Source organism: Halichoeres trimaculatus, unplaced genomic scaffold, assembly GCF_033239565.1.
Source record: "Halichoeres trimaculatus isolate MK-OKI-2021-1 unplaced genomic scaffold, fHalTri1.1 fHalTri1_scaffold_16, whole genome shotgun sequence".
NCBI lineage: Eukaryota > Metazoa > Chordata > Actinopteri > Labriformes > Labridae > Halichoeres > Halichoeres trimaculatus.
In genome coordinates, this window is record NW_027437194.1 from 18,412,132 (window position 1) to 18,439,114 (window position 26,983).

General features: G+C 40.4%; 1 protein-coding gene across 8 annotated transcripts in view; it reads right to left on the bottom strand.

Moving 5' to 3' along the window:
• Positions 1-477: 477 nt before the first annotated feature.
• Positions 478-26,983, bottom strand: part of sema4d (sema domain, immunoglobulin domain (Ig), transmembrane domain (TM) and short cytoplasmic domain, (semaphorin) 4D) — a 55,734-nt gene continuing 29,228 nt past the window's right edge. For 4 of the 8 annotated variants that reach the window (XM_074690117.1, XM_074690119.1, XM_074690118.1 and 1 more), the window contains 14 exons: positions 14,906-15,039; positions 12,306-12,451; positions 12,153-12,215; positions 11,964-12,062; positions 11,786-11,879; positions 11,543-11,659; positions 11,289-11,440; positions 9,150-9,325; positions 8,911-9,067; positions 8,596-8,818; positions 7,560-7,672; positions 7,196-7,368; positions 6,940-6,986; positions 4,424-6,272 (listed from right to left, as the gene is read on the bottom strand). In XM_074690117.1, the coding sequence (XP_074546218.1) occupies positions 5,263-6,272; positions 6,940-6,986; positions 7,196-7,368; positions 7,560-7,672; positions 8,596-8,818; positions 8,911-9,067; positions 9,150-9,325; positions 11,289-11,440; positions 11,543-11,659; positions 11,786-11,879; positions 11,964-12,062; positions 12,153-12,215; positions 12,306-12,451; positions 14,906-15,039 (2,704 nt within the window). In that variant the 3' untranslated portion in view covers positions 4,424-5,262. Of the gene's footprint in view, positions 820-1,374; positions 1,467-2,559; positions 2,773-4,141; positions 4,364-4,423; positions 6,273-6,939; positions 6,987-7,195; positions 7,369-7,559; positions 7,673-8,595; positions 8,819-8,910; positions 9,068-9,149; positions 9,326-11,288; positions 11,441-11,542; positions 11,660-11,785; positions 11,880-11,963; positions 12,063-12,152; positions 12,216-12,305; positions 12,452-14,905; positions 15,040-26,983 lie in introns of those variants that run through there. The other 4 variants (XM_074690122.1, XM_074690121.1, XM_074690123.1 and 1 more) reach the window with 4 other exon arrangements.

The window sequence follows — 26,983 nt, forward strand, 5'->3', positions numbered from 1 at the left end:
GTTGTTTTTGTTGTTATTTTTATTGTATTTTCATTCTTTTTTTTATTCAAGATCACAAGTTATGTTTCTAAATTTTCCAAGATAATGGGGTGTTTTATTTTGTTATCTTGAGCGCTAGAAAAAGCAGAGGTTGTTTTTCTGGGATAACAAGATAATTTTGAGTTGATCTAAGAATCCAATCACTTGGTTGATTGATACTATCAGCCAGAAGAGGGTGTGTCAAGCTGCCTTTATTCCCCTAGAGACGGAGGTAAATGGTGCCTATTTCTGCAAAACACTGATCAAGTTTTGGATCATTGGAAAATTATCCTGACAAGCTTTTTTTCACTAGTTAAGGATACAAGTAAGATGAGATCTCGAGATCTCTAAGGTGACCTTTTAGGGTATCCGTACTTCCAGAGATTTCACAGGTAACACACTGTTCACAAACTCAGATCAGTGTTTCTTACATACTATACAATTTATTGTTCCATACAAGCACTGCTTTCAGGATGTTCATTTTCATCAGTAGAAATGGAAACAGAAGCACGGTCAGAAGAAAGGCCACCCACACGATGAGCTTCATCTCCTTGTCCAGTTTTAGGAGGAGTCCCAACATCATCATCATCATCATCACGACTAGGTGAGCCCCAGCAGACAGGTCCATCAAACACTTTGGTAAAAAGTGACACTGACGTCTTTTTCCAGCTGTTTGTAAAGGTTTCAGTGTCAAAAGGTGTGAGGTCCACCTGGGCTGAGGACCATGTTCACAACCAGATCCAGCCAACACAAGAGAAGCTCATGACAGTGTCTCAGAGCTCAGTGGCCATCACAGCTTTCCTGTGGAGGGAAAAACAGAGCTGTGCTGTACAAGAAAGAGAGGATGGAAACAACTGACAGGTCAAACCCTCTTTCATCTCTCAACCTCTAAACTGCCTCTTAACAGTTAAGCTTTATCAGTAATTATTAAAGATATGTGTTCTTTAGTAAACTTTCAAACTATACACAAAGGTGTGTTTTTTGGGGGGGCAGCATGCGTGTAGCTGGTGGTGAGTGGATCACATGAAACAGAAATGTAATTAAATGTAATGCAGTTAGGTTTAACAGCTTTAAATGGTTAGAAACTGCAAGAGAAGGGTGGTGATTTAAGTTAAAGTCAAAGCATTTCAGACTGTGGAAAACATTCTAATATGAATGATATTTTTGCAGAACAGCAATTTATACATTAATTTATTTTTTTGTAAAAATAAAAAAAATCACTCAGCCGTACATTCTTAAACTATTTGCAATCACATAATTTTGCATTCACCTCCAACTCCTGACATGCAGAGCAAGTCAGCCGAGCAGAAACGCTGTGACGTGACATTTAACAAAATGCACATGCAATCGACCTACCCAGGCTTTTTCCCATCTCTTTAGCAGCTGCTCATGCTCTGTGAGCGCTCCTCTCCACTGGTTCAAATCCCTGGATGGAATGCTCTCCTCATCTGTCAAACAAGAGCATCTTTAGGATATGAACTATGACATGTACGGAGGCCCAGGAGTGCAAAAAAGATGATCTGGAATAACTTTAAAAAGTTTCATTTCAAACAAATCTTACTAAGTAGATCAGAGAAGAGGAGGAAGCCTGAGTCAGACTGATGTTCTCTATGCAAGCCAGAGACTAACAAATGATTAAAAACATGACCTGATGGTGAAAATTAGTCAGTTTTAAGCAACTTTTTGGGATGGGACAGGCTCTTGAGTTGAAGCTATATATAAATAATATAAATATCATTCGAGGTTGAAAAAGGAATAAAAACTATGCTCAAGTGTATGTTGAAATGTAATAAAAAAGTCTTTTTAAAAACCTGTAAGTAAAAAGATGGAGACCCAGTTGTTTGATGGTCACCTGATAAGAAAGATAAGTAAGTAAGTAAACTAGGTTATTTTCAACATGCTCCAAATATTTTTTTCCCATTAATTTCTTATCCCTTCATTTTTCTCTTTATACTATTAAATATGATTTTAAATTTCTTCATCTTTTTAATCAATCTCATCTTCATTATTCTTTGAATTCTATTTTGTATTTTTCCTATTTTTCCTATAAAGGATTATTTTATTTCCGAAATTTTAAAATCTTTTTTTTTCTTTTTGCAGTCATTTTTCGGATACTACTTTTTTATTGGACACAGATTGACTTTTCTTGTAAATCAATGTTTATCATATCCCCCTTTTTAAAATCAATAGATTATTTGTTCAGTTATTTTTTTAATTTGTGTGATGATTTACAATTATTATTATTATTATTATTATTATTATTATTATTATTATTAATAATAATAATAATAATAATAATAATAATATTATTGTTATTGTTATCAATAATAATAATAATAATAATAATAATAATAATAATAATAATAATAATAATAACAAATATAATAAGAATAATAAATTCTGACAATTACACATTTTTAAAACCAATTTGTCTTTTTTGGCACTTATATGCCTCCATATACAAAAGCCCTCCTTCTTTACCTACATTTCTGAGAGTACAATTTTTTGCACATTAAACCACACATCTCCCACAGAAGATACCTCCAATAGTGAGGTGGAGGTCCACCTCAGACATGTCATTTCCTGTGCTGGCCTCAGCGACACAGTGGTAGCGGGCATCCTTGATCAGAGGCCCCTCTCGGAGCCAGCTGCTCACCAGCACCTCCCTCTGACCCAGCGGGCGGCGGTACTCCATGATGGGGGTGTCCAAAGTGTGGCCGTTTATTAGCCAGTGAATGTGGACATCACTGGGACCTGAATATGAATACTTGCCTTCAGTAGGTCTGTTAAGATGCAAAGGGTATATAGCATTTATATAACTTTAAATCTAATGTTTTTAAAATGCTCCAAAGGTGCGCAAATCATTCTGATACTTCTTTATTTTTACAGGAAGCGGCTTCAAAGAACAGACAGAAATTGACAAAAACAAGCCAGTATTGAAAAGATTTATTTAGCCTCCCTATCTGTACCAACAGTCCCAAATTGTTCCTTAGCATTATGTACATCTTCCAACTGTATTCCTCCATATTTACAAATATATCTACACTTGTTTACAGGCACAAAAAAAATAACCAGAAAGAGTACTGAAGTGCCAAAACACACCAGATCCATCTCTTCTTCGTTACAGCGCAGAGTCCTGGAGGTTTCAATTCGAGTCAACAAGACTGCATAAAATATGGACTTAATCTACGTGACATCACTTGTCTGTTCCTCATACAGAGTAATGAGGCCGAATGTCGGCAAGGGACATCTTGGGATTGCTGACTCAAGAGCCTCTTATTTGACAAACTTTTGGTCTTAATATCCCCCAAACTGTGTGCCAATTGAAAAATGAGCGTTTCAGACCCAAGCTGTTTTTGAACTTTGCCATAAAAATGTTTTTTAATGACATAAAAGCTTTTTTTTTTGGCTCAGTGTATATGTGGTTTCTTGTCCCTCTGAGTCGGCCTTAGGATAGCTGATGAACTGCAGCTTTTTGCACATCCACAGCAGCTTCATTTCTCTTAACTGGATGTTGCCCCTTGCCACGCTGAAATGATGGTGGTAAAGAATAATAGTAAAACTGTATTGGTATCACCAACATTAATATAGTATTATAATACCAGCACGTGCTGGACTCAACACCCAAAGGTGTGAGTAAACGGACAAAAGGGCACAGAGACGGATCTGGTGTGGGTCCGGTGTAAGACATCTGAGTAGCTATGATTTGTTTTGAGAGATTTTAAACACTGTGGATAAAAAGGATCCATTTAATATTTATATTTCAAGTCAGGGTGCTTCTGTACAGTATAATACACAAAAATTAGACCTCAAGTCACATCTGATTTAGAATTTTCAGACAGCCAAGGTACTGAAAGGTTGAAAGTTTAATCCCAGGTTTGTTTTTTAAAACATTCACCTCTTATGCAGGCATGTTACGACACACCAGAGTTAAAGATTGAAGTTCTCCACAAGTCCAAGCAGGTTTGTTTTAAAGTAAAAAAATCAACACAAAAACAACCCTGGTTAGTTTTTTCAGCAAAAGGAACATGCAAAGAGGGAATGAGTGGAAATCATGGCACAAGGAAAAGAGTTAAAAAAGAGTGAGAGGAAAAGTTGGCGTTGGGTCACAGGAACCACTCACCCAAGGCCAAGCAGAAGAGCAGGAAGGCCTCCTGTGCGTGAACCCCCCACGCCTGGTCCTTCAGCAGGGGGGGCAACAGTTTCACCTCTGCCTCACGAGCCTCCACATTGTGGAGCTTAGCGGAGGAAGAGGAAGAAGAGGAGGAGGAGGAGGAAGGAAGGGCAGAGGGAGTGATACTTCCAGAGGAGGACAGGGAAGGTGAAGTGTCTGCAGGAGAGGAGGCTGTGAGGGAAGGAGTGATGGAGAAAGAGAGCGTTGAAGGAAAAAAGGAAGGAGATGACATGCAGTACAGATAAAGGGAAGACTAATGAGTGAACCACCTGCTGCAATAAATACAATAAAATAAAACAACTGCTTACAGAATAAACAAAGAGATATTACCACAGATGTGACTTTAAATAAGAGGCTCTAAAAGTGAAAGTTTAATAACATTAACAGAAGAAGTTCAGATTGTTTCCAGGGCTGCTTTAAAATTAGATTCAGAGATAATGACGACACATTCACGTCATTAACAGACCACAGAGGGGAGGAGGACTGGTACAGGGTTAATACACAGGCGCATCAGCATCACGGTGTCGACTTCACACAGCCGGAAATCAATTACACGTTACAAGACAGTGGTTGAATTATTCCAGTTTTTTCCTTTTCTGCAGACGTCCTCTTTATTTTTTGTACCTCAGACCTGATTGAGGCCGTCACACCAGGTGCTGCAGACGGCAACACTGCTCAACAAAGCCGGGTAAAAGCGAGCAAATCTTCCCTGAGAAAAGAGTTACGTCGAAGCATTTACTCAAGTCCAGAAGCACACGTTGTTTTGAGACCCAAAAAAAGCAAAAAAAAAAAGAAAACAAAGCTTATCATTTTTGCTGTACAAAAACATAAATCCAATCTGGAAAACATCACGGTAACTTACCAATTTGGTAAACAATGTTTCCAATTTGGAATTTTAAGACATAGCTTTTCTTGCTGGACTCAGCCGAGAGGGAGCAGCGTCTGATAAAACAGTTTTCGCCTTGTGATAGTAAGCTCGAAAGCAGACAGCAGGAACACAACACCTGACTTCACTTCTCTTTAAAGAACTTTGATTCATACTTTGTGCAAAGACGAGCAGAAGCTCCAGGCTAGCAGTAAGGTTCATCTGCATCTGCGAACTGAATCGGCTGAGATTCACAGTCCACATCAAAAGGTTTCTCCTGAGACAGGCTGTCGCCTCCAAAGCTGTGCGAGGGGATCTGACCGTTCCCGCACTCCGGCTCCGTCTCGTACCCTGTGTCTCGGAGCGCACGCAAGTTCTGCGAGGTCTGGCTCCCGTTCTGCGTGGGCTGCTCTGTCATGTTTATTTTATCGGTAGCAGATGCTTCCATGAGCCCCGCCTCGCAGGAGAGGTACTCTGGCTGATGAGCGTTCTTGTGGCTGCCCAGCAGGGCAGCTCTCAAGCGCAAGCAAGGCGCTGGGAGGTACTGCATGTAGCAGTTGTACGCCAGTGCAGCCAGGAAGAGGAGGAAGAAGAGGAGGAAGAGGAAGAGGAGAGCAGTGCTGTTGTTGTGCTCTAAATACTCCGCTGATGGGTCCAGGCTGTCAGGGCGGGGGGCGTTGGAGCTGTGAGGGAGATGCTGCTTTGGCTGGAGCTTGATTGTGCTGCTGGGGGGCGGGGTTAGTGATGAGTCAGTCTGGGGAGGGGAGGTGAGTTGGACTGTGGATGTGAAGCTGGGGGGGACGAGGGCTGAAGTTAGTGGGGCTCTGTCTGTCTTACCATTACCTTCAGCTGCGTGCGTGCTGGATGAATCCTGGCTGCCGAGGGTGGTGGTCACATGACCTGCCTGCTGAGGTGGTCTGGGAGGGAGATCCAGAGAGAGGACGTACGCAGCCAGAAGGCGGGTGAAGTTCTTTCCGGCAGCGGGGGCCCATTCCACCGACCAGCACTCGTAGTGGCCTTGATCCTCCGGAGCCACGCTGTAAATCAAGAGGCCGTTCTCACCGATGAAGTGGAAGCGTGAGGCCTCGGTGAGAATGGAGCCGTTTGATTTCCAAATCACTTGAGCCAGGTTTGAGCGAACGAGGCAGGGCAGCTCAGCGGAGCTCCCCGGTTTCACAGTCACACTCTGGGAGTCCGTCATGGAGCGGGCTGACACTGGGAGGCAAAACAGAGAGATGGTAATTACTGAAGGCAGATAAAGTCTGGCCTGGTTAGAGGTGAAGTGTATCCTACCGAAAAACAAACTGGCAAAGTCATGATATCACATGGAGCCTTGAGGACAGGAACACACTAACCTGGAAAATCCAGGGTGATATCCTTCAGAATTCATCATTCCAACAAATATCCACCCCTCAGTTCACACAGACATACTGATATCTGAATAATTCCGTATTATCATGCGCTGCTATTTTTACATTGATGCCAGAGGGAGGTTTTTGGAGTGATTCAGTGTGATCATGTGGTTTGAAATACTCCTGGCGATGTCTGTGGCTAATATAACCAAGCAACAGAGCAGAGCAGACAGCACAGTTTGGTCTGTCTGTTGTAAAGTTAATAATACACACCTCGATTCACAGTCGATGTCCTGATTAATTTAAGACACATTAAAAAGTATTAAACTCTTTCATTAAAACTGCTTTTACTTGAAGTCCTGTCTGAGGGCAATACACCTTAAATACAGATGTGCAGAGTTAAGGATGCAAGATAAACAAGAAATTGAAGTGCAGTGTGACATACTATGTGCATCACACTCTTGCAGCAGCAAGGATGGATATCTGTAATGAAAAGCATAAGGAACTGTTTTTAAAAGGCTGTTGCTTACATGAAGGACACTTGTCTGCATCTCCGTTCAGGCTCTGGATCAACCTCCTAAAAAAAAAAAAAAAACTCAATGAGTTCCCTCCTGGATGGAAAACTTTTTAATCGTGGGCAGTAAAGCAGGTCAGACTGGATGTTGGAGTTGAGATGTGCTGCTTTTCTGTTGAATAATGCATGAGTAGCGTTCTGGTATTAAGGAAAAAAGACAGAGAGGTGATAAAGAGGGCATGAGCTGTCACTTCAGCTTTGCAGCAGCTTACCGATGCCGCTGGGTGGGAACCTCAAAGATGTTGACGCAAGCGGTGCCGTGGGGGTCCCAGGCACAGTATGGGTCTCGAGCCAGGATGCAGTCATCACAGGATGGATACCTGCTGCAGGAAGCTGTGGGGGACTGGACCACACCGGAGTCTGAGCCTGCGTACAACGAGCGGGTCTGTGGAAGACAACCACACACACACCGTCTGATTTTGAAAACTGCTGATGTGTTTCTAACTGTCGTGCCACCTTTTTTGTGACTTCCTCTTAAGTTTGAGTTCAGACGGGGAAAACTAACACATCGGCAAGCCGCCAGTCTGAGTGTTGCATGTACTTGCTGACTTTTCTTTCACCAAGTGTCACACTGACCTCAGAGGACAGCAGCAGGTTCTTTATGGACTCAGAGTTCTTCAACAGCTGAGTCTCCTCCACCATGTGCACTTCTCCTTCAAACACAACAGACTTGTGCAGAACTCCCTTATCTGAGAAGGAGACCGAAATATGACAGGCATAAAACATTTAAGCTTGAGGTCAGGAACAAAACTTAAGTAGTAAAAATAGTGACTGAGGATGTAACAAAACTCTCAACTCAGAATACGATTGAAGTCATGATGCTTGGTTCATGGAACAATTTTACACAGATATTTCAGGATGGAAGTTACCAAGTCTACATTTTGTAAACTTTTACATCTGATGCATTCACTTTGTCTTTCAACACTCTTAATCTGAGGATATTTTTTGTCTTGTTTTAACGCATCAGGGTCCTGTTCTTTTTGTTATACTCCCTTTCAGCAGACTGTCTGCTACAATTTGGTGTTAGTTGCAGGTTTGTACGATAATTTGTTACCTCACAGTGTTGAAAATTATGATGACCCAGAACAAATTTCATATTCTAGATCTTATTAGCATCCAAAATATTGCCAGGATCTGGATCGTGCTTTTAAATCTGTCAGAAATTATAGTGACCTTGTCTTGTATTGTTTTGGAAAGCAATTTGACCATTTATCAACGAGTTATATACACATATGGTGAAAACAGCCCTATCTCACACTGATAAAGAATCCTTAAAAAAAGTCCTGGATCCAGTTGGTGATCCAGATCACCTTCAAAGTTAAATCACTACTTCCTTATCCCATTTTGAACATTTCCTGAAAATGTCATCAAGATCCATTCGTTACTTTTTGAGTTATGTTGTTCACAGACAATCAAACAGACAAACTCTCCCAAAATCATAACCCCCTTGGTGGAGGTAAGTATTAATTAACTTCTTCCTGAAGAGGAATAAATTTCATGTTGTAACGTTGTCTGTCATGTACCTCCTTTATTCATTGAAAGTTTTTTGTTTTTTGATCAAATAAATACAAGACTCGTGTCAGCATCGGAGGCAGACAAGGTTTGTTCTCACCTGTTCCAGTGAAGATAACATCATAAATGTTCTTATCCAGAGCACGGACCCTCTCCACCACAATCTGAGTGTAGTTGACATCTTTGGTGATTAGGCGAGGCCCATTCCCGATGGGCAGGACAGGATCCTCCAGCAGCGGGTGGTCCCGCACGAACTGAAGGGTTTTGTCTGGCAGGTGGAGAGAGGTGCTGATGTTCTGCTGTCGCATCTGATTGTTCATACACTGGTGGAGGGGACAAAGCAGACAATGGAAAACTTGCTCTAGAAACCAAGGAAGGAGTTATTTTTGGGGAGGGTTGTTGATTGTGGACTTACAGCTCCAGGTCGTGGAGAGGGAGTAATACCGTTGTAGCGGACCCACTTGGTGTGGGACTGCTCTACTGTGGCTTTCTGCATGTACTTCCCCTTTGAGAAGACGTCCTCCACGGCCGTCATGTTGTAAGCGCACACTGCTGACAGACCAACGTTACCCCTGGAGGACGTGGGTGAAAAAGCAGTCAGAAGAGGGAGCGAGGAGAGAGGAGGAATAGATTTTTTTTAATCACATCACTGACCACTGCGAGGTGAAGACCCCGTAGATGACTGTGTCCCTCCAGTCTGCCCCTTTCAGGATAAACACATCATGAACCACGTTGAAGACAAAGTTGAGCTCCGGCATTGAGCACACCAGCTTCGCTTTCAGGAAGGACGTCCATTTCTTCTGCAGGGTGCGCTGACCCCCGAGGTCACCCTGTGGAGATTAGATAACATCAGCATGTTAATATGAAAAGGAAATGAAATGCATGAATATTTCCCACTGGGGATGCAGAAGAGTGCATCGTGTTTTATTGTTTCAGGGTAATTTCTTGGCTGTCTGTTTACTATTTGGTTACTGTCTACATAATAAAGTTTTGATAAGAGGAGAGGATTGATGTACTCGAGACGCCTCCAGTTATTAAGAGTCTCCCAAAGCAATAAGCTCAATAAGACGAGCTACATTGCTTGGACTTCTTGTTCAATGATCACCTCTCAGGATGCAATTCAGTCTGTTTTGACTTATTTTTGACGTGAGTCACTGAAGCTGTCACAGACATTTACACTAAGATTTTCTTTGTATTCATTTTCAGTGCAAAGATGCTGGATATATAAATATGATGTGCTGGGAATATGTTGATCTGCAAATGTGTAACCAGCTCAAAATGGGTGGTTCGAGCAAGGCACAGGGTTTTGTTGTGTTTATTTAAACTAGGGATGCACCAATAACCCTAGTATTGGGTATGGGTGTATCGGTGCCCCTCAAAGCTGGTACTAGTGGGAAGGTGTCAATCCATGCTGCTGAAATAATACCCCTGATTCACTTTCTTTTTTTTTTGCTGCATCGCCAGTCTACAGAGAATAAAAGTTAACATTTAATAGTCGTTTCTGAACATTCTGAAGCATTGTTTTCCTGGTATACATTATATATGTTAAAGTTTAAATAAATAATAACTTCAGTAATTCCATATCCTCATTTTTTACCCTAAACATTGCCCATTTTCCCACAGTAGGGCACGCAGGTTAACATTTTAACAATGGAATCAGATCGGAATCGGTATTGATAGATACCCAAAGCCTAGGAATCAGTATAGGTATCGAAACCAGAAAAACTGGATTGGTGAATCTCAAATTCAGACTTCTTCAGCATGCTTACCCTTCCCCTGCAAACTGTTTTTCAACCAGCCTTCAGCTCAGCTCCTCATGAGCTGTGTCTGATTTTTCTAGTGTCAGAAACAAAATCTTTGCTGCTGCTCTCCCTGCCCTGGCCTTTCATGTATGCAGATGAGAGAAAGGGGAGGTACGGGCATAAATATGGCCTGTCATATCACAGGACAGATTCCTGCTTTATCTGTTGTCCTATTTTTTATGATTTATGGCATAAAAAGCCAAAAACTTACTCTAAAGGAAGGGAGGTTTTCTCTCCTCACCTCAGGATTTGGCATCCCACATGGGTACAATGAAGGGCAGAGAGCTCCCAGAACAGAACCATAATGCCAAATATAAATCACTGTTTGCAACAGTGGACTTTGTGCTTTCTTAGCCTTTTCAGTAAGTTAGAAAATAAAACAAAAATCAAATCCTGGTTCTTGTTTCTGCCTGTTAAAAAGGAAGCTTTTCCTTCCCATTGTAACTTGCTAAATGCTGCAAAGGTCTCAGTTAATATAACATTAGCAGAACTAGACCTGTCAATGTTTTTAGATAGCATATTGAGATAATGTATGTTGTTATTTGTTGCTGTATAAATAAATCAAGATTGATTGACTAAAGTATGTTTCTGCCTTCTTTTTTGGTTTTTAAAATACTTGTATTTTATAAAGCAAATTTATAGACCTCTAAGAATGTGCATGTTACCCTCAACAGTTGATAATCTTGTATTTCCAGAGGTCATTTTAAACAGTTGCCCCAGCATCCTTAAGACCTTTAACTGGATTATTTTGGATGCAAAAAGGTGTCATCATCCCTGTATTGTTTTTACTGATTGATAAGTTAGTGTGGGTCAGAAACATGTAACTCCATGTCACACGGCTGCCATGTTCACTGTTTTTTGTTTTTACCAGGATACAAGCCCAAGAAAAGAGTCACTTTGAAAGGTGTTCACAAACATACACAGGACAGGAGCATGCAGGATGAAGAGGAAGGCTGCTGGGATGTGCAGATGGTGCATGACGTGTACTGACCTTACAGACGCGCGCCACCCTGGGGATGAGCAGCTTGCCAAAGAATTCGTACTCCACAGACACCTCCGTGAAGAAGTAGTAGATTTTATCGTCCTCGCCGTCCACTCTGTTCCTGTCTTCTCTGATCACATCAGCAAAAACAAAACTGGGCTCTGCGGCAGAAGAAGAATGATCAGACTCGTGTTGTAGAAGACTTTTAAGACAATCTTTACATTTGAATTTCACTTTTATACACACAGATTGTAAAAACTCACCATTAAGCCATGACGTGGAGTACTCAGTCCTCAGCAGAGACTGAGATGGAGAGTATCTGGAAATAATCGGTTCACTGCCTAAGAAGTTGTAAGCTGTCCCTGAGTAAAGCTCTCCATCTGACAGAAAAGCAGGAAAAAAGCAATTATTGCCTCCAAAAACCAGAGATTATTGGGGATTATTATACATTTTACCGCAGGGCTCGCCACCAAAAAAGCTAAAAAAAAAAACTGGCCTCGACTCACCGACCATGACGGTGGTGAAGCTCTGTGAGGGATCGAAAGAGCACTTTCCCCTGCCGTCCTCTGGTCGGCCATCCAAAGAGAAGTCAGCAAGTTTCTGAAACAGGAGTTTAGGATTAAACTCTGAGATGTGAAGGAAGCTGAAGTGAGTGTTTCTGGGTAATAAGGTGCATAAACTCACCAAGTAGTCGCACTGAGGTTGAAAGGCGTGAGTGCCACAGACATACAGTCGTTCATCATCCACAACCTGAAGCACCCTGATGTAGTTTAGGCAATCCCGCTGGAAAGGAAAAAATACCATCAAATTAAAAAAATAAAAAAGCACTGGAAATAAAGAATTATAATCAGACATTCATACGGTTTAACTAACCTCTTTTGATTTTCCTTTAAGTGTACACATCATCATGGGGTTTTCTGCGACTTTCCACTGAACCTTAAAAAGGCATAAAATCACGAGTTGAGTTTTTGAACTGGAGTGTTTTTCCTCATGCTGTAACAAATCTCAGTCTAATTTTTATGGTACCTTGTTGTTTCTGACCGACACGTTCCTCCTACTGAGCTCAAAGATGGCCTCCCTGGCTCCGACGTACAGCGCGTCCTTTTTCTCGCTTAACAACAACGTGGAGTAGTTGAAGATCCCGGGTTCAGAGAACTCCATCAGATCCAGATCTGAACATAAAACCATTAGCATTTTATTACTTTAACATGAAAAAAGAAAGCAGAAGATCGCACCCCCATGAGGTTGGCCTTGAGCGGGTGGCATGGGTTCAAATCCAGCCTGTGGCCTGTTTCCCACGTATTACTCCCCACTCTTTCCTATTCTATCCACACTCCTCCTTTATCTCTTTAGAGGCATGAAAAGCCCCAAAAATAACTTAAATTAATAAAAAAAAACAAAAACAAAACCCAGCTTGGGTCTGAAACACTAATTCCACCATCAGCACACACTGCACAAGGCGTGAATTTTTTCTAACTGTTTGGAAGATATTTTCATCGTCTGATTGTCCAACTAGAGACACAGCCCAGTGAAAACAAACAGCTGAGACTACGTCCATGTTTTATAGAGTCTATGGTATTAGCATGAAAACATGTAACAAGATAAATTATCTCAAGAGGCTTTTCCATCAAGAAATCAACTTAATTTAACCCAATACTGATATTTACATGCTAGGCCAACATCAGGCCATGAGTAAATTTTTACCCTATTGGCAGATTTTGTTTACACTTAGGCAATTTAAGCATCTTTTTTTTCTTTAGATATATTGAAATAAGAAACTTTTCTGGTCTTAAGGTGAATGTGGCTAATATCTAGTCTAAACTTACATTTATTACTCTAAACAAGAAACATTTGCTCGTATTTCAGTGTTTGCAGAGTGAAGAACATGCAGTGTCCTGATGAAAACAGTTCAGAGCGCTATATTACTTTAAAATTAAAACAATGTGCCAGTTATATGATAATTGAATCTCTCTTTAACAAGTTACAATCTTTGGTCCAACCCATTGTGTTGAGATTATCCCACCTTGAACTTTGTGTTATTTGTTTAATGATATTGTAGGCTGACGTCTTATTGCTGCTGTCTGCAGTTCCTGACCTTGCCAGCAACAGCCGATATCCTATGTACAACAATAATTCTAATTCTCTTATGTTTTTAGGAGACAAAAGCAGAAACCTTGTTTAATTATGGTTGGGAGAAAAATGGAGAATTCGGCTTCAACTTTTAGACAAACCAGGCCACTGAAACAGGACTTGGTGACCTGTTCTTCTGTACACTGATGATAAAAACTATAACTGATTAGTGCATGAAAATGATAAAACTCTTGTAGTGACGTCAAAAGAGGAGGATTTGATGTCACTGAGAGACTTATCTTTACTGTTTGTCTTCTGGTTGCTTCCCTTTGCTTTCTGTCTTTAAAGAAGTTTTAGAGATTTTTTTCAGAGAGGACTGATTTTTCAGTGCTGGAGGTAAACCTGTCATAGTGACTGTTTTATCACAACGCCCTCATTAAACAAAGAAAAACAAAAAAATGAAAAGACTTAAACTGTACATATCATGTGATTGACGGCAAACACAGCAGCGAGTTAGTGTCTGGCTGGCCTCGGCTGCGCCAGGTGCGAGTGGGTTCGGGTTGCAGGTGCCTGGATGTTAACACCACAATGATGAAAGCAAACACCCTCACTGACTGACTGACTGACTGACTGAAACAGTGACGGTGCCACGGTGAGTGGAGAATCATGACTTTGTTACAGGGTGAGCTGTGCTGGTTCTCAGTTACTGAAGCTATTTCTGTAGACGACAGTATGCGAAGAAGAACTTCCGCCTGACAGGAAGTGCTCCAACTTGAGAGCCTGTGGTCAGACTGTTGTGATCTCTTGACATATAATAAAGAAACAGGTGTCATGAGACATTGTGAGTCTTAAATTGTTTATGACACAGATTTCTCTAAAAAGTGAGACAATTTGGGTCTTTGTGCACTGAAAGTACTTCTAAAAGCACTGAGGTACTTATTGCTTATTTTGGTACTTGCTACTACTTCATTGCTTATTTTCATGTATATCTATTACCTATTTTATTTTATGACCCTATAACATCTTATTTTCCAACTGCAGTATGATGTAAAGAGCAATGGTAATGCTAAATTTCACCCCTGGGAATAATCAAGTATTTTGGACTTTGAGCCTTTCACTAGCTGCTCTGTGTTTGTATTTCATAACAATGTTACGGATCTTTATACTTCCTATACTGAGTGTCTGTTCATGTTCACAGTTTCACTTTATATCAGCAGAGGTTTTGAAAGAACATTTACAAGAAATGGCTCAGTTTTGTCAGGATAGAATTTCCCATAAAAAGCTAATTTTAGTACAAGGATTTCAAAATGGAAAACCTTAAAGATCACTTTTATTTATCATTCATTAAAAAAAGATAGAGGAAAAAATTGAAGTAAAAAAAAACTGACATTGTGAGCATTTAAATATCTTATGTAAATCAGCAGCATACATGGTTAAAAATGATAAACATTATTGTAGAATTAAAGTTATCTGTCAGTCAGATCACACCAATTAAAAAAATGTTTCAAGCATCCAAAACTACGACCTTTAAGGAAACCTTATCCATGCAGTCTTACCTTGGTGTTTCCAGGACGTCCGAGGCACAGCATGGGGTCCATGTGTGGACACCTCCAGCAGCAGCCCCAGAAACACCCCCAGCACACCAAACCCCATGTTCGACTCCGGCAACTTCGGCACAGTGAAGTTTCCTCTGCGACACAGAAAAAGAGAAGCAAACCACTCAAACCCGATGAAGCGAGACACCTATTTAACAAGCATGTAGTGAAGTTCCTCAGAGGCTGATCTTGTCATGCAGCAGCGCAGACACTAAAAGGGGACAGGCATCAAATCCACTTCCCTCATACTGAGAGCTGGCAGAGCTGATTCATCCTCTTTAGTATCGCTTAGGAGGTCAGAGTCGTACGTCACATGCATTTGAATGAAATCAATGAAAGACACCTCTCTTACAGAAAACATAAAGATTATGTTGTTACACATGTACTGCAGAGATGAAAACAAGCTGAGCAATAAAAAAAGCCTGAAGACACGACAGAAGAGTGAGACAGGAGCTGTGGGTCAAGTCAGAGAGATTACTAATCACTGTCTGTATGTTTCTTTTCTGCCCTCCAATGCTTTAATTATCTTAATAAGAGATGATTATAATTGACAGCTCATCTTTTTAACACCCCCTTCACCTTGTATAGAAAATAACACATTTTTTTATTTACAGGTGCCTTTCAAACACTCAAGGTCACCTTGGTTAAAAATTAAGAACGATGCAATAATAAAATCAACAGAGTAACCAGACAAAACTTATGGTAAATCAAGTCAATATGCAGAAGTTTGGGGAACAGGGATCAAATTGGGTATGCAAGTTCAAAGGGGATACGAAGAAAGAGTTAACGTTACGGACGTCTGATGGAAGGTTCAAGAGGTGGATGGCAAAGCAGTGAAAAATTTAGTAGATCACGTTTGAGTATGAAATTTAAAGTATATATAAGGTTTGCGGTTTCTTAAAGGCACATGCTGACCATTTCCTGGTTACAGCGCTCCTCTTAAATATACGTTACTTGGGACAAAGTACGGTCTCGAGGTTTAAGTTGAGGCCCACATTCTCAGCCTGTTTCCTGTTCTACTCACTGTCTTTCCTCTCTAAACAAAGACATGAAAAGCCTGAAAAACTACTTAAAACAAACGATGCATAAATTACCTAAAGCTACTGTGAGGAATTTTGTTTTTGTAGATTTTGGCGCCCCCTGTGGCCAATGAAGTATCATTTTCCGAAAAACAAATAAAACATCTGAAATGTCATCAGTTGTTAAATATATGAAACAATGTGACTAAAGTGTGACTAAAATGGTTTAACACCTACCCTCGTCAGCATTAACAAGAATTACAGCCCACCAAGTGGAAATTGTTAACCTAGTTACTGGTGGTTATGCTTGCTCTGGAAAGTCTTAAAGAGACATCACTGATAAACTTTGACGGTTTCACAACCTGTCTGAAACTTCTCACTGGTGCTTTAAATATCTTAGAGAGGCAAACTGAAGTAGTTCATAAGTCAGACCAAGCTAAAAAAAATAAAGGAGTGGAGAACATAATCTGCAGATTTATTAACACAAAAGACTCAAAGTTGCTTTCTATAGGAGACTTTTCTGAAGTCCTTTACCCCAGAGCGTTTGAAATCATGTGAGATGTAAATACAGCTCTGTGTCATTTATGTGGGTTTAGTTTCACACAGAAAGCATGTGTGTTCCACAGAAGCATCATTTACACCAGGAAACCAACACATCTCATGTCCTCTTTACTTCTTCTTCATGTATCAAAGGTTATATTGTTTCAAACACTCCTTAAACAGGAAGTTAACTCTAAACAGTGTTCAGAAATGTCTCTCACATCTGTCATTTTGCACACACTCATTCTCGTGACATTTGCAAATTGACAATTGACCTGGATTTTAGACATGAGGGGTTAAATCAGCAAGAAGGAAAACAGATGGACAAACCGCTCCATCTGAATGAATCATCAGAGATGGAGGAAAAATGAGTGACAGGAGTGTCAGGTTAAGAGATTGTGAACCAACATGACTCAGTGGGAGGGAAGCTCACAAATTTGTTTGTAATGACACAAAAGTCACACAGGTGGCCTGACTTTCAGGTATGTAAATGATTTGAGTGTACTGTGTCTTATGACCGCCTTGGTTGACCCTCAGTCCTTGCATTATGTAACACTGCAGGCTCAAGTAAATCCTCTTTAAATTGAAACGTACTACTCTGGGGCTGTATTGTTGTTAAAACAGTAATTTGAATATCTGTCTGCCTCACATCATGACGACAATAACAGTGATTACGATGATGATGACGGCAGCGCTGCTGGTATCCATCAGCTCTTATCAGATGTCTGTCTTGTTCTCCGTTCGCCAATTTGTGTTTCACGGTGATCTTTCAGCGTATTCACGGCTCTCTCCCCTGGTGCAGGAAGTGCCTGATAAGGCCTCCATTAGGCTGCTCTATGCGCTTTGTGTATGTGTTTAAAGTATCCAGACCTGCTTCAGGAGGCTGGTGGAGTCATGTTTAATAAGGCCTCAGATTCCCATCACTGCCTGCTTTCTGTCTTTGGCATTTTGATAAAAGGTGTAAGCCACTGCATTTCCTGTGCCCTGGACAGAGCAACAAACAACAATGAAGTTAGGGATGAGCCAGTGAAATAATCAAGATCCAGAACAAAAAAAAACAAAACAAAAACAGCTACTGAGGTCAAACTAGCACAATCTAAGTCTTTGACAACGATTAACAGAGAGCGAAGCAACCAGAAAAACATGAAGTCACTAATCGGTTGAGCGTTGAATGGTTCACAGTGAATTTTGAATAGTTGTCATATTTAATAAAACATCATCCCATCACTACAGGATTTTTGTCTTTGCCACTCCAATAAAAAGTGCAAGTTACTGAATGTCCTCTACTCCGGGCAAAATAACAAACGATGCAGAAATTAGGGATGAGTTGACTACTGTCCTCCCTTGAAGAACTAGTTTTTCATCATTTTTACAAAAGCCTGGTTGTACAATTGACAAACAAGAAATAAAAAACAGGAAGAAAGTTTTACACCAAGGACCAGCCATACTGGTGTAGGTCAGCGAAATACGGGATCAGAGAAAACCGCTGCGGCTGTTGGTTGTAAAGAGTCTCTAAAAACTTCTTTGACATTATAAACAAAACTTTGGTTAAGTGCAAACTTTGCTAAGCAAAACTAGCAAGACGACTCTGAATAGCGAGTAAGACACTTAGCAGAACAGGCAGTAACTATTCAGTTATTCCAATAATGGATGAATTAATCAAATAGTCTCTGAATAACAAATTGTATCAATGCTTGAAAAGACCATCACTAGCTGAATATATATACACATTTATTAAGATTAGGTCTGAAAAAAAAAGAGTCAGATTTAATTTTCCGACCATATAAGCTTTGTTTAATTTTCTTGATGCCTTTTTGTGTCAAAAATGTAACTGCCTATTTTAGGTCAGCAGAAAAGTAGGGGAGTGGCTCATGCTTTAAAGCTTAAGCAAAATATTAGAATAAATCTCTAAATCTGTTCTCAATCCCACATGTAATACATGCAGTGTTTGTTGCCAAATAAACTGCAGCAGGGTGCACATGCAGAATAATCTGGAGGTCAAATGTTTGTGACAGTCCACTGAATTCACCCTGATTGTTTACCTACTATTACATTACTCTGTAAATATTATCAACACTGAAATGGTTTAACTCACAGAGTGATTAACTGACATAATTCAATAATAAGGCTAATGTACTTCCTTTTCTTGATCCAATCATGTGAAAGGAGCAGTGCGGTCGGTGTCAGCACAACTCTACACGGCTTTGTACTCTGGCTTTTCTCTCCGCTTTTACAATATTAGAGTGGACTCTGAGTTGCTGATGGAGCATTGTGGGGCCTGCACGAGTGTTCACACAGAGTGCCAGCGTGGGTCGGGCAGGTCAGGTGACTTCTGAGAAGGTAATGTGATCTGGCGCAAAAGCAGGTTCTTCTGGTTTTTCTCAGCGGGCTGAAAAAGGAGGTGAAGTACCCGCAGCACACCTCTTTTGAAAAGGGGTGGGTCGGTCACGCAACAAAGAGGGTAAAGAGGTTATCGGATGTCTTGTAAGACGAGGATTGAGATTAAGCAAGAAAGAGCTCCCTTCTGCTTTACGAAGTAGAAATCACAAGGCTGTGTTCAGCATTAAAGCTATAGAAAAAAAAACACAGGGCCTCACTAAATAAAAACAAGTGGCATCTTATTTTTGAAGGAAAATAAGCATTTTCAACTCCTCTGTAATTGGGTCATTTATCATTATTTTAGATTTAAAGACTGAAATTACAGCACAAATACAGGAATAAATCACTTTCAACCACTTTTTAATGACCTAGTAACACCAATGTGGCTCAATTCACTCAAATATAGGTTAGTAATCAGTTATCCAGTCGAGAGGAGATATATCATGCGGCATTGCATGTCCAAAGAATCAATGAAGGACACCGCAGCTCGAAAAAAAAAGGCAGAGACTGATAATTGATTATTGATGCGGTTGTAAGTCAGAACAAATTGCCCCAGAGGAATGACCTGCCCTAACGCTAGCTTGTTTTTTCCTTCATGGGAGGGTTTCCACGGACGAAATCTGGTAAAGATGGAATTCCATCCCGGCTTCAGCCCAAGCCATGGACTGCACTCTGCTAAAGAGGGGGTCAAACACACAAGGACCTATTGTGTACTGAAGATGAGGGGAGCCTCCACTCCACTCCACCCCCATCACATCCACATCATCACTGCAGAGTGTTCAACAATGAACAGAGAGAGAGAAAGAGCGGAGAAAGGAGTGAGGACAGAGGACTAGGAGGGAAAAAAGGCATCTTTTCTCCTTCTCATCCAGTTCTTTTACAGTCTTGCCAATCTAAATGCCAGGACAGCTTAACCCTGGGCTTAAGCCACTGTTTTCACAGATCTCACAAACTCATGAGACCTGGATGTGGGAGGCAATGAGTAAAGATGCTCCATTCACCTTAGTCACCATGGTGGCCTTTTTACTCCAACAGCATGTTCAGAACTGAAATTAAACTGCTGAAACAATGTCATTGTGTCATTTCTTAAGTCATATGAATGTAAGGTTTGGAAAGCTCCTGGTTTAACTGCTTCTTGGTTAATGAGCAACTTAAATTCTGGCCTATGGGAAGCTAACCCGTGTGTTTGATAACTCGTTAGCTAAGGTCAGACAACGTAAATCCATTAAAGAATCAATAATATTGTCAACTTGGTATGGAAAGTTGCAATAATTTCACTTCTTTTTAACAGAATAGCAGCTGAATTGGTAAAGAGCAGTCAAAATCTGGCTTTAGAACAGGCTGTTTTCAAGTTTAAACAGCACATTTCATACTAGATGAGCTGCCATAAGCTAAAAGCTAAAGCTACTATCCAAACACATCACAGCGAATGTTTTCAAGGAAGTGGTCAATGCTAGCTTGAGTTACATTATCAAAGAACTTGTGTCTTTTCTAATGTAGTGTGCAAAACAACGGTGATACTTGCATCTAGACATTGCATAAAAAAACACAATGTTAGCAGGGCTAATATGATTGAAAGCTAGCTAACATAATGTGTGGCGTGTGTGTTGTGTAGCATTGTGTTACCCAAGAGTTGGTTAGAATGCTAACTAACTGAGTAAGACATAGGTTAGTATCATGTACTGTGTGAAACTAAATTGTAATACTAGCTTTTAACCATTTTCTGGCTAACAAAAATGTTAGCTTAAGGGACACTGTTTGCTGAGTCTTTGTTCCTTATTTAGCATTAATCACCATTAACCATTATTCTGAACTTAGAGTCACTTTTTAATTAACAAAATGCTAATTAGGGTGTCGATTTCTAGCTTACATTAAGTTAGCAAGGAGTTTGTGTTTTGTAGCTAACCTTTTCTGGTGTTTTGTGTGACACTACCAAATGGTATAATTAGCTTTCAACCACTTCCGAGCAAATATTATCTAAGCTATGAAGCTGCTGGATGCTAATAACATCAAGCATGCTAAGAAGCTATGCCTTCATGAGCTGATTAACAATAATTCTGAACTTGAAGTCATTGTAATGAACAAAATGTCAGATGGAATGCGGCCAAATGTTAGCGCAAATTGAGCTAGCTTGGTTTGTATGGCTCTCTTCAAGTAGTTACACTACTGAATAAAAAAAAATAGCTGGCAGCATTTTTCTTGAGGTTAAAGCTGAAAACTTAACTAGGCTGTTCTCAAAAGCTAGCTTAGTCATTGTAAAATATATTGCCCTATTTCAAATTGTGGACAGTATTCCCAATTTTTTCAACAATCATCTTTTTCAGGTATTGATGAATATAAAAGCAGTGAAATGAAAAAAAGTTAAAGGATTTCTCAAATGTATATGACTTATAACCCAAATCACAGCAGTGTGACAGTAAAAAAATATTTAGGCTTTCCATCTCAAAAAATGACATCAGCAGAAAATGTCCATCATGTGAATATGAGCAACAACTGTCTGATGACAGCAGCAGAATTTGTTTCAATAAGGCAGAGGCTGAGGGAAAGAAAGGGAGTGACGTCGGCACAGTGTGAATGACTGAGATAACAAAACTAAATCCAGGATGAAAAGCCCAGACAGACAAAATTCTCCCGCAAAAAATCCTCTGGTGGCACTCTGCATAAATAAAACCCTCAAACTAGATTTATCCCTCTATCCCTGTAGTCCTGACGCCCTCTATCACTTTAACCACTCGGTCCCCATTTAGGGCCAAAGAAAGCTTAAAAAAAAGCTTCAAACCCCCCTTTGACTCAGAGCTACAGTAGCAGAAAGGGCAGACTGGCAGCTACCCTATGCTGCTGAGAGATTTAGAGGAGTGGCCATACAGACCAGGGATATTTAAGACGGTTACCATGCTGGCAGGTCTCTTTGAAACCTTTGTGTTCATCTCTCAGCTCTGTTGGCTGAGCAGGGTGGTTGACACCTGCTCGGGGCCTTGGGGTTCCCATCACTGTGCTGGTAACAGGGCACAGACATTGGCCGGGTGCCCATTGAGGGCAGGGGGCAGAGAGGGGGAAACTGGAGCTTGGCCTATCTTTGTACGAGGGCTCTAAAGCTGTTGGTTAAAATCAGAGAGGGGGAAGAAATCAGCTTTATCTAGGAAGTGCTTACCATACTAATAAGCTATAAAGGGGCATGCCAAACATTTGGATTTGTCTTAAAGCTAACAGGGGTTTTAAACCTTCAAATTTTATTTAGGCAAGATGTAGCTGACGAAGAAATGTAGCTGAAGTGCACCTATCTAAAATGACTTAACCAACCGTTTCTGACTCATCTCTTCACTCTTTGATGAACTCCTGGGGTGACTTATCACATAAGACCCCACAGTGGCTTCAGCACTTGCCACTTCATTTTAAATGCAGAGAGTGCAGAAAAAAGAAGCTCCACATCCTGCGAGCAGCGCGGATGGTGAGGATGCAGAGGGTGATGAAGGGTGATGTGAGAGATTTGGACATTCAGTGCCTGCCAACAGTTCCAACCCCTCATCCTCTCCCCTCAGTGGCTCTCTTTTCCATGTACTCACTCATCATCAGCATCAATGCACAGAGATGCTCTTCTTCTTTTAGCTGAAGCACGCCAAGAGACTGCTTCTCCTTTTTTTCCCCCCTCATCCCTCTGTCGCTGTATTACCAATGGGCCTAACCACGAAAAAACAAACTGTGCAATGGGAAATGTGCTTTTAGTCGTGGAAAGTTAGTCTCTTCTGGATATTCAGCATGACATTTTCAAGTTGTGCTGCACTCTCACTTTGCTTTAAGTAGTTTGATTTTTGTGGTGCTACTATTTAATTTTCAAAGCTGATGCAGTCATAAAACTCAGCCTTTTTTTGATGCAACGCTTTGTAAGGGCTGGTACTTTTTGGGTATGCTGAGCAGCAGCCATAAACCAATAAATGAATGATCATATCACACCCACTCAGGCTTTGCAGTAAAACTATCTGCAGCAAATAACGCACAATGTTCAACATCACACATCCTCCAGATGATCAACACGTCCTCTTGTAAACATGACAGGGAAAACAGGATTAGGATACATTACTTTCTACTTTTCTGCAGTGAACTGGTTCATACAAGACATTTTCTATGACTGCTCCCTTAATCAAGCTCTCCATCTGTAGAGCTGCACCCACCCGGCTGTGGGTGTGACGATTACACAGAACTGACAGTTTACTAATGAGGGTGCTATGGGCAAGGATTTCTGACAAAATTTCATCATAGTGTGATTTCATAACTAGTAGTCATGAAGTAAGGATCATGTGACTGTTGATGGCTATTCATATAATAAATTAAGACAGACACATTAAAAAAACTTCTAGCTTTCTATTCAATATTTTTTGATGGCTGTAGTTGCTGCAATAGTATAGAAGTTAGAGGAGGTAATCTTAAGCACAGAGATAAAATAACACAGGACACATTTTACAGTTCAGGGAAAACGAGTACAGTTTGTTTTTTTGTTTTTTTTTGTCAAAACAACAACAAGCAAACAGAGGACAAAATCGGCTTCCATAAGACGTATCACTTTGTCCACAGTGCCAAAATCAGAAAGGACTTCTACAGAGCTTTAAAGAAGTTAAAACTGAATAATTTATTGTTATTAAATGGCCTTTATTTCATATTCTTTATTAAGAACTGAAAGTTACTTTAGGAAATTTCAATGCTTAGTTTACTGGATACTTGGTTTTAAAGCTCCTGCGTTTTTTTTTTTTTTGTTTGTTTTTTGCTAGGTATGAAACAGACTGAAATTAATGCTTTAGTTATTATGTGATATGTACAAAGAAATTAATCCATAAAAAACAAAAGTGATTCCTGCTTTGTAGTTATTTTGAATGTCTGAAGTCACTGCTGTGGGGAAGGTGTCAGGAGCTGCAGCTAACAATGTACTATGTGTTTTTACAATTTCTTGGGCAAAGATTTATTTTAAGGACACAGTTAACTGTTACAAAAAAGTATGCAAATACTGATTGACAGTCGCGCTTCTTTGTCCACATGGGTTGCAAAAATGACATGAGAAAATAGATCCACACAGGAGCTTTAAGTCTGATTATATTTTTCTTGTTTGTTGAATCATTTATTGCTAAAGTCTGTGCGGTTTAACAATATGAAACTCCTAATTTCATAATGTTAAAAAAATTGTATTGCAGCTATAAAAGTTCAATGTTTTAATGTAAGTTTAGCTCTTTCTGACATATGACACATGCTTGATGTTTCAAAGTGCAAACACAATGCATATTTGTATTCATGAAATATAAATCTGGGTTTTGATGTTGCAATTGTGTAAAAACTTTTTAGAAAAGTGCATCTAGAGGTCTGTTATGCATTATTAAAAAACAAAGCTTAAAACACTCTTTTCTGCGCCTTTTTCTCAGGCAGCACGAGGCCTTGCTCCCGTATTCTCCCGGGGTATTCTGTGCTCTTTGGAGCCAGGCCTGTCTGAGAAGTCGCCTGAGTGAGTGAGCCTTCACTTGAAACAAAATACTGCGACCACAGTGGATGACACACTGATGGGGACAGATGTCGGCTCCAATGTCATTAGCAGATTAATGTAGTTTGGTGTTAGATGTGGCAGAGACCGGAGCACGCTCACATGTGTACATGATCATGCCAACTGTGGGCATCAAATCCCTGCATATGAAATGACAGGATCGAGGGCTTAACTCAAAACACTGCCAGCGGCATAAGAGTTTTGGGTTGCGTTTCCTCACAGGCTGAAGGACCATTTTTGATGTTTCAAGTGTGGACAACCACAGCTTTACTGTCTCTCAGTGTTGGCTGTGACTCAAGCTGACGATTTCATTTCCATCTCATGAGCGGGGTTACAGAGCATCTCCAGTTTTGTGCCAGTTATGGATAACATCTGAAAACTGTACCACCCCGGTTTAGCATTACACTACTGTCATCATGCAGGGGACGTTTAAATCAAATATAAAGAGCAGAGAAAAGAGACTTTGCATTTTTTGTGTTGTTACTTGTCAAAACTACCTACATTTCCCAAAATGCAAATGTGTTTTCTTATGTTCCGCAGACCACATTTTTGCCAAATCAGTACACACCACTAGTTTAGTAGGGAGGTTAAAAAAAAGCAAGTTTAACCAAGACATATCACTTCTTTATTATTTCATTACACCCACAGCTCTTTGTCCTTCTCACTTCTCATCACTTGCAGCAAAGTGTCAGATTTTCTGCAGCACCCTCTGGAGTCAAGGAGGGTTAATGCAACCTTTATCCCATGTATAGCATAGATAAGCATTTTGACCATTAACGTTTTAAGTATCCAAATTATCGGGCTGTGAGGAGTTTGACAGTGATCTTTAAAAAGTCTCCCTTTTCGATATATGCAAAGTAATCCACACTTTAAAATGAAATTATCTGTTATTACTAATGACTGGCAGGACATAACCAGGATTTACTAATGTTACACATTACAGACATGTCTTAGAGCACCGGACTGCCAGCTGCACTAAATATAGACAGCTACTTAACTACTAACAAACTGACAGTGTTTACTTGTTGTCACGTTAGCCTACAGATACCTCAGAGCACTGGGCTGCCGATGTTGCTACATATAGCTGGCTACTACAACATTTGCTTGATGTCACGTTTCAAACCATAACTGTACTGATAAATACCTTACCTCTGCGCATCATATCCAGTAAAGAGTTTAAAGTTAAATTTGTTACAACCCGATCTCCATTTAATTCCCAAACAAACCCACGTGCGCAGACTCCGGGCCACAAGGGGGCAAGGGAGTGCAATTTCAACAGCTCCTCCTCATAGCATCTTTGAAAAAACCCAAGATACAAAAACACTCGTAAAACAAGAGCTGTTTTGCCATCACTATGATAAAGGATTCACAAAACAATCCTGATATTGGGTATCAATTTAATACTGCATCAAAAAAGTTAGGTTAGGTATTGGTGACACAAGACTGATTCATTCAACTCAGTTTGAGGCTTTTTTATGTTCCTCAACATTTATGAGTCCCTGCCTTTTGCTAAGCAGAGCTAAAGCATCATAACGGAAGACAATTCAAACAGCAACTTGCAATATGTGCAAGTTTAATTCCTCACTTATCAACTGCTGAGGTTTACACTGAAAAATCAGATACTGGTATCAGAATTGGCTGATACCAAAGCCTAGGTGTCAATATCCAGACTTAAAAAGCTGGATTGATTTATCCCTATGACCACTATTGGCACCAGCACCAGCCTCCGTAGATGCTTAAAGTTAGCCATATATTCAACAACTTTTGGACAGAAGCAGTTTTAAAACCATAAAAGACCCCAAAATTCTGAACAAATCCTGGCATGAAAAAAGGGTCTCCACCAAATATTCAGCCCTGTTATCCAAAAGACCTGCCATTGAGTATTAATATGAAAGTCTGAGCTCCTCTTAGTTTCAAGACCAGTTAGTCCATTTCTCAAATTGTCCGTATGAAACAGCCCAGAAGTGCTCCCATCCCCTGTGGAATTTGGTGAAAACAGACATCAGGCTTCAGCCGTGAAGTGCAAAGCCACCGTGTCAAAGCCAAATCATGTTAACATCAAGAAAACCAAAATCCGGACAACAGCTGCACAACCTTCACTGCACAGCTGACTGTTGGTCATATGGAGAAAATCATGTTTAAAAAAAAACTGCAGCAGATGATGCAGCAGTCAGCATACATTATCCCGGGTGAGCTCTCTTTGGACGACAGATGGGAGGAAAAGTTGAACTTCACAAAAGCCAGATCAGGGATTAGCTGAGTGATCTGCAACATTCACCACACTAACTCAAAAACAGACATTTAAGGATGAATTATAACATGCACTGAGTGATTATTTTTGATGTTTAACAGGCTGGAGGCTGGCACAGAAAATCAGTTAGGTAGAATTAACCGTACGTAATCCATCTGTGACAAACCAAATGTCTAAATTAAGGGAGAGAGCTTGTGTGAAGGCAACACTACACAAGGGATGTTAAATGGAAACCCTCCTATATAATTATTGGTTGTAGGGCCCCTGCTGAGCTAGCATGTCGACCTAAAGTGGCCACAGCAAAGGCAAATGAAGGGTCAGGTCCAGTA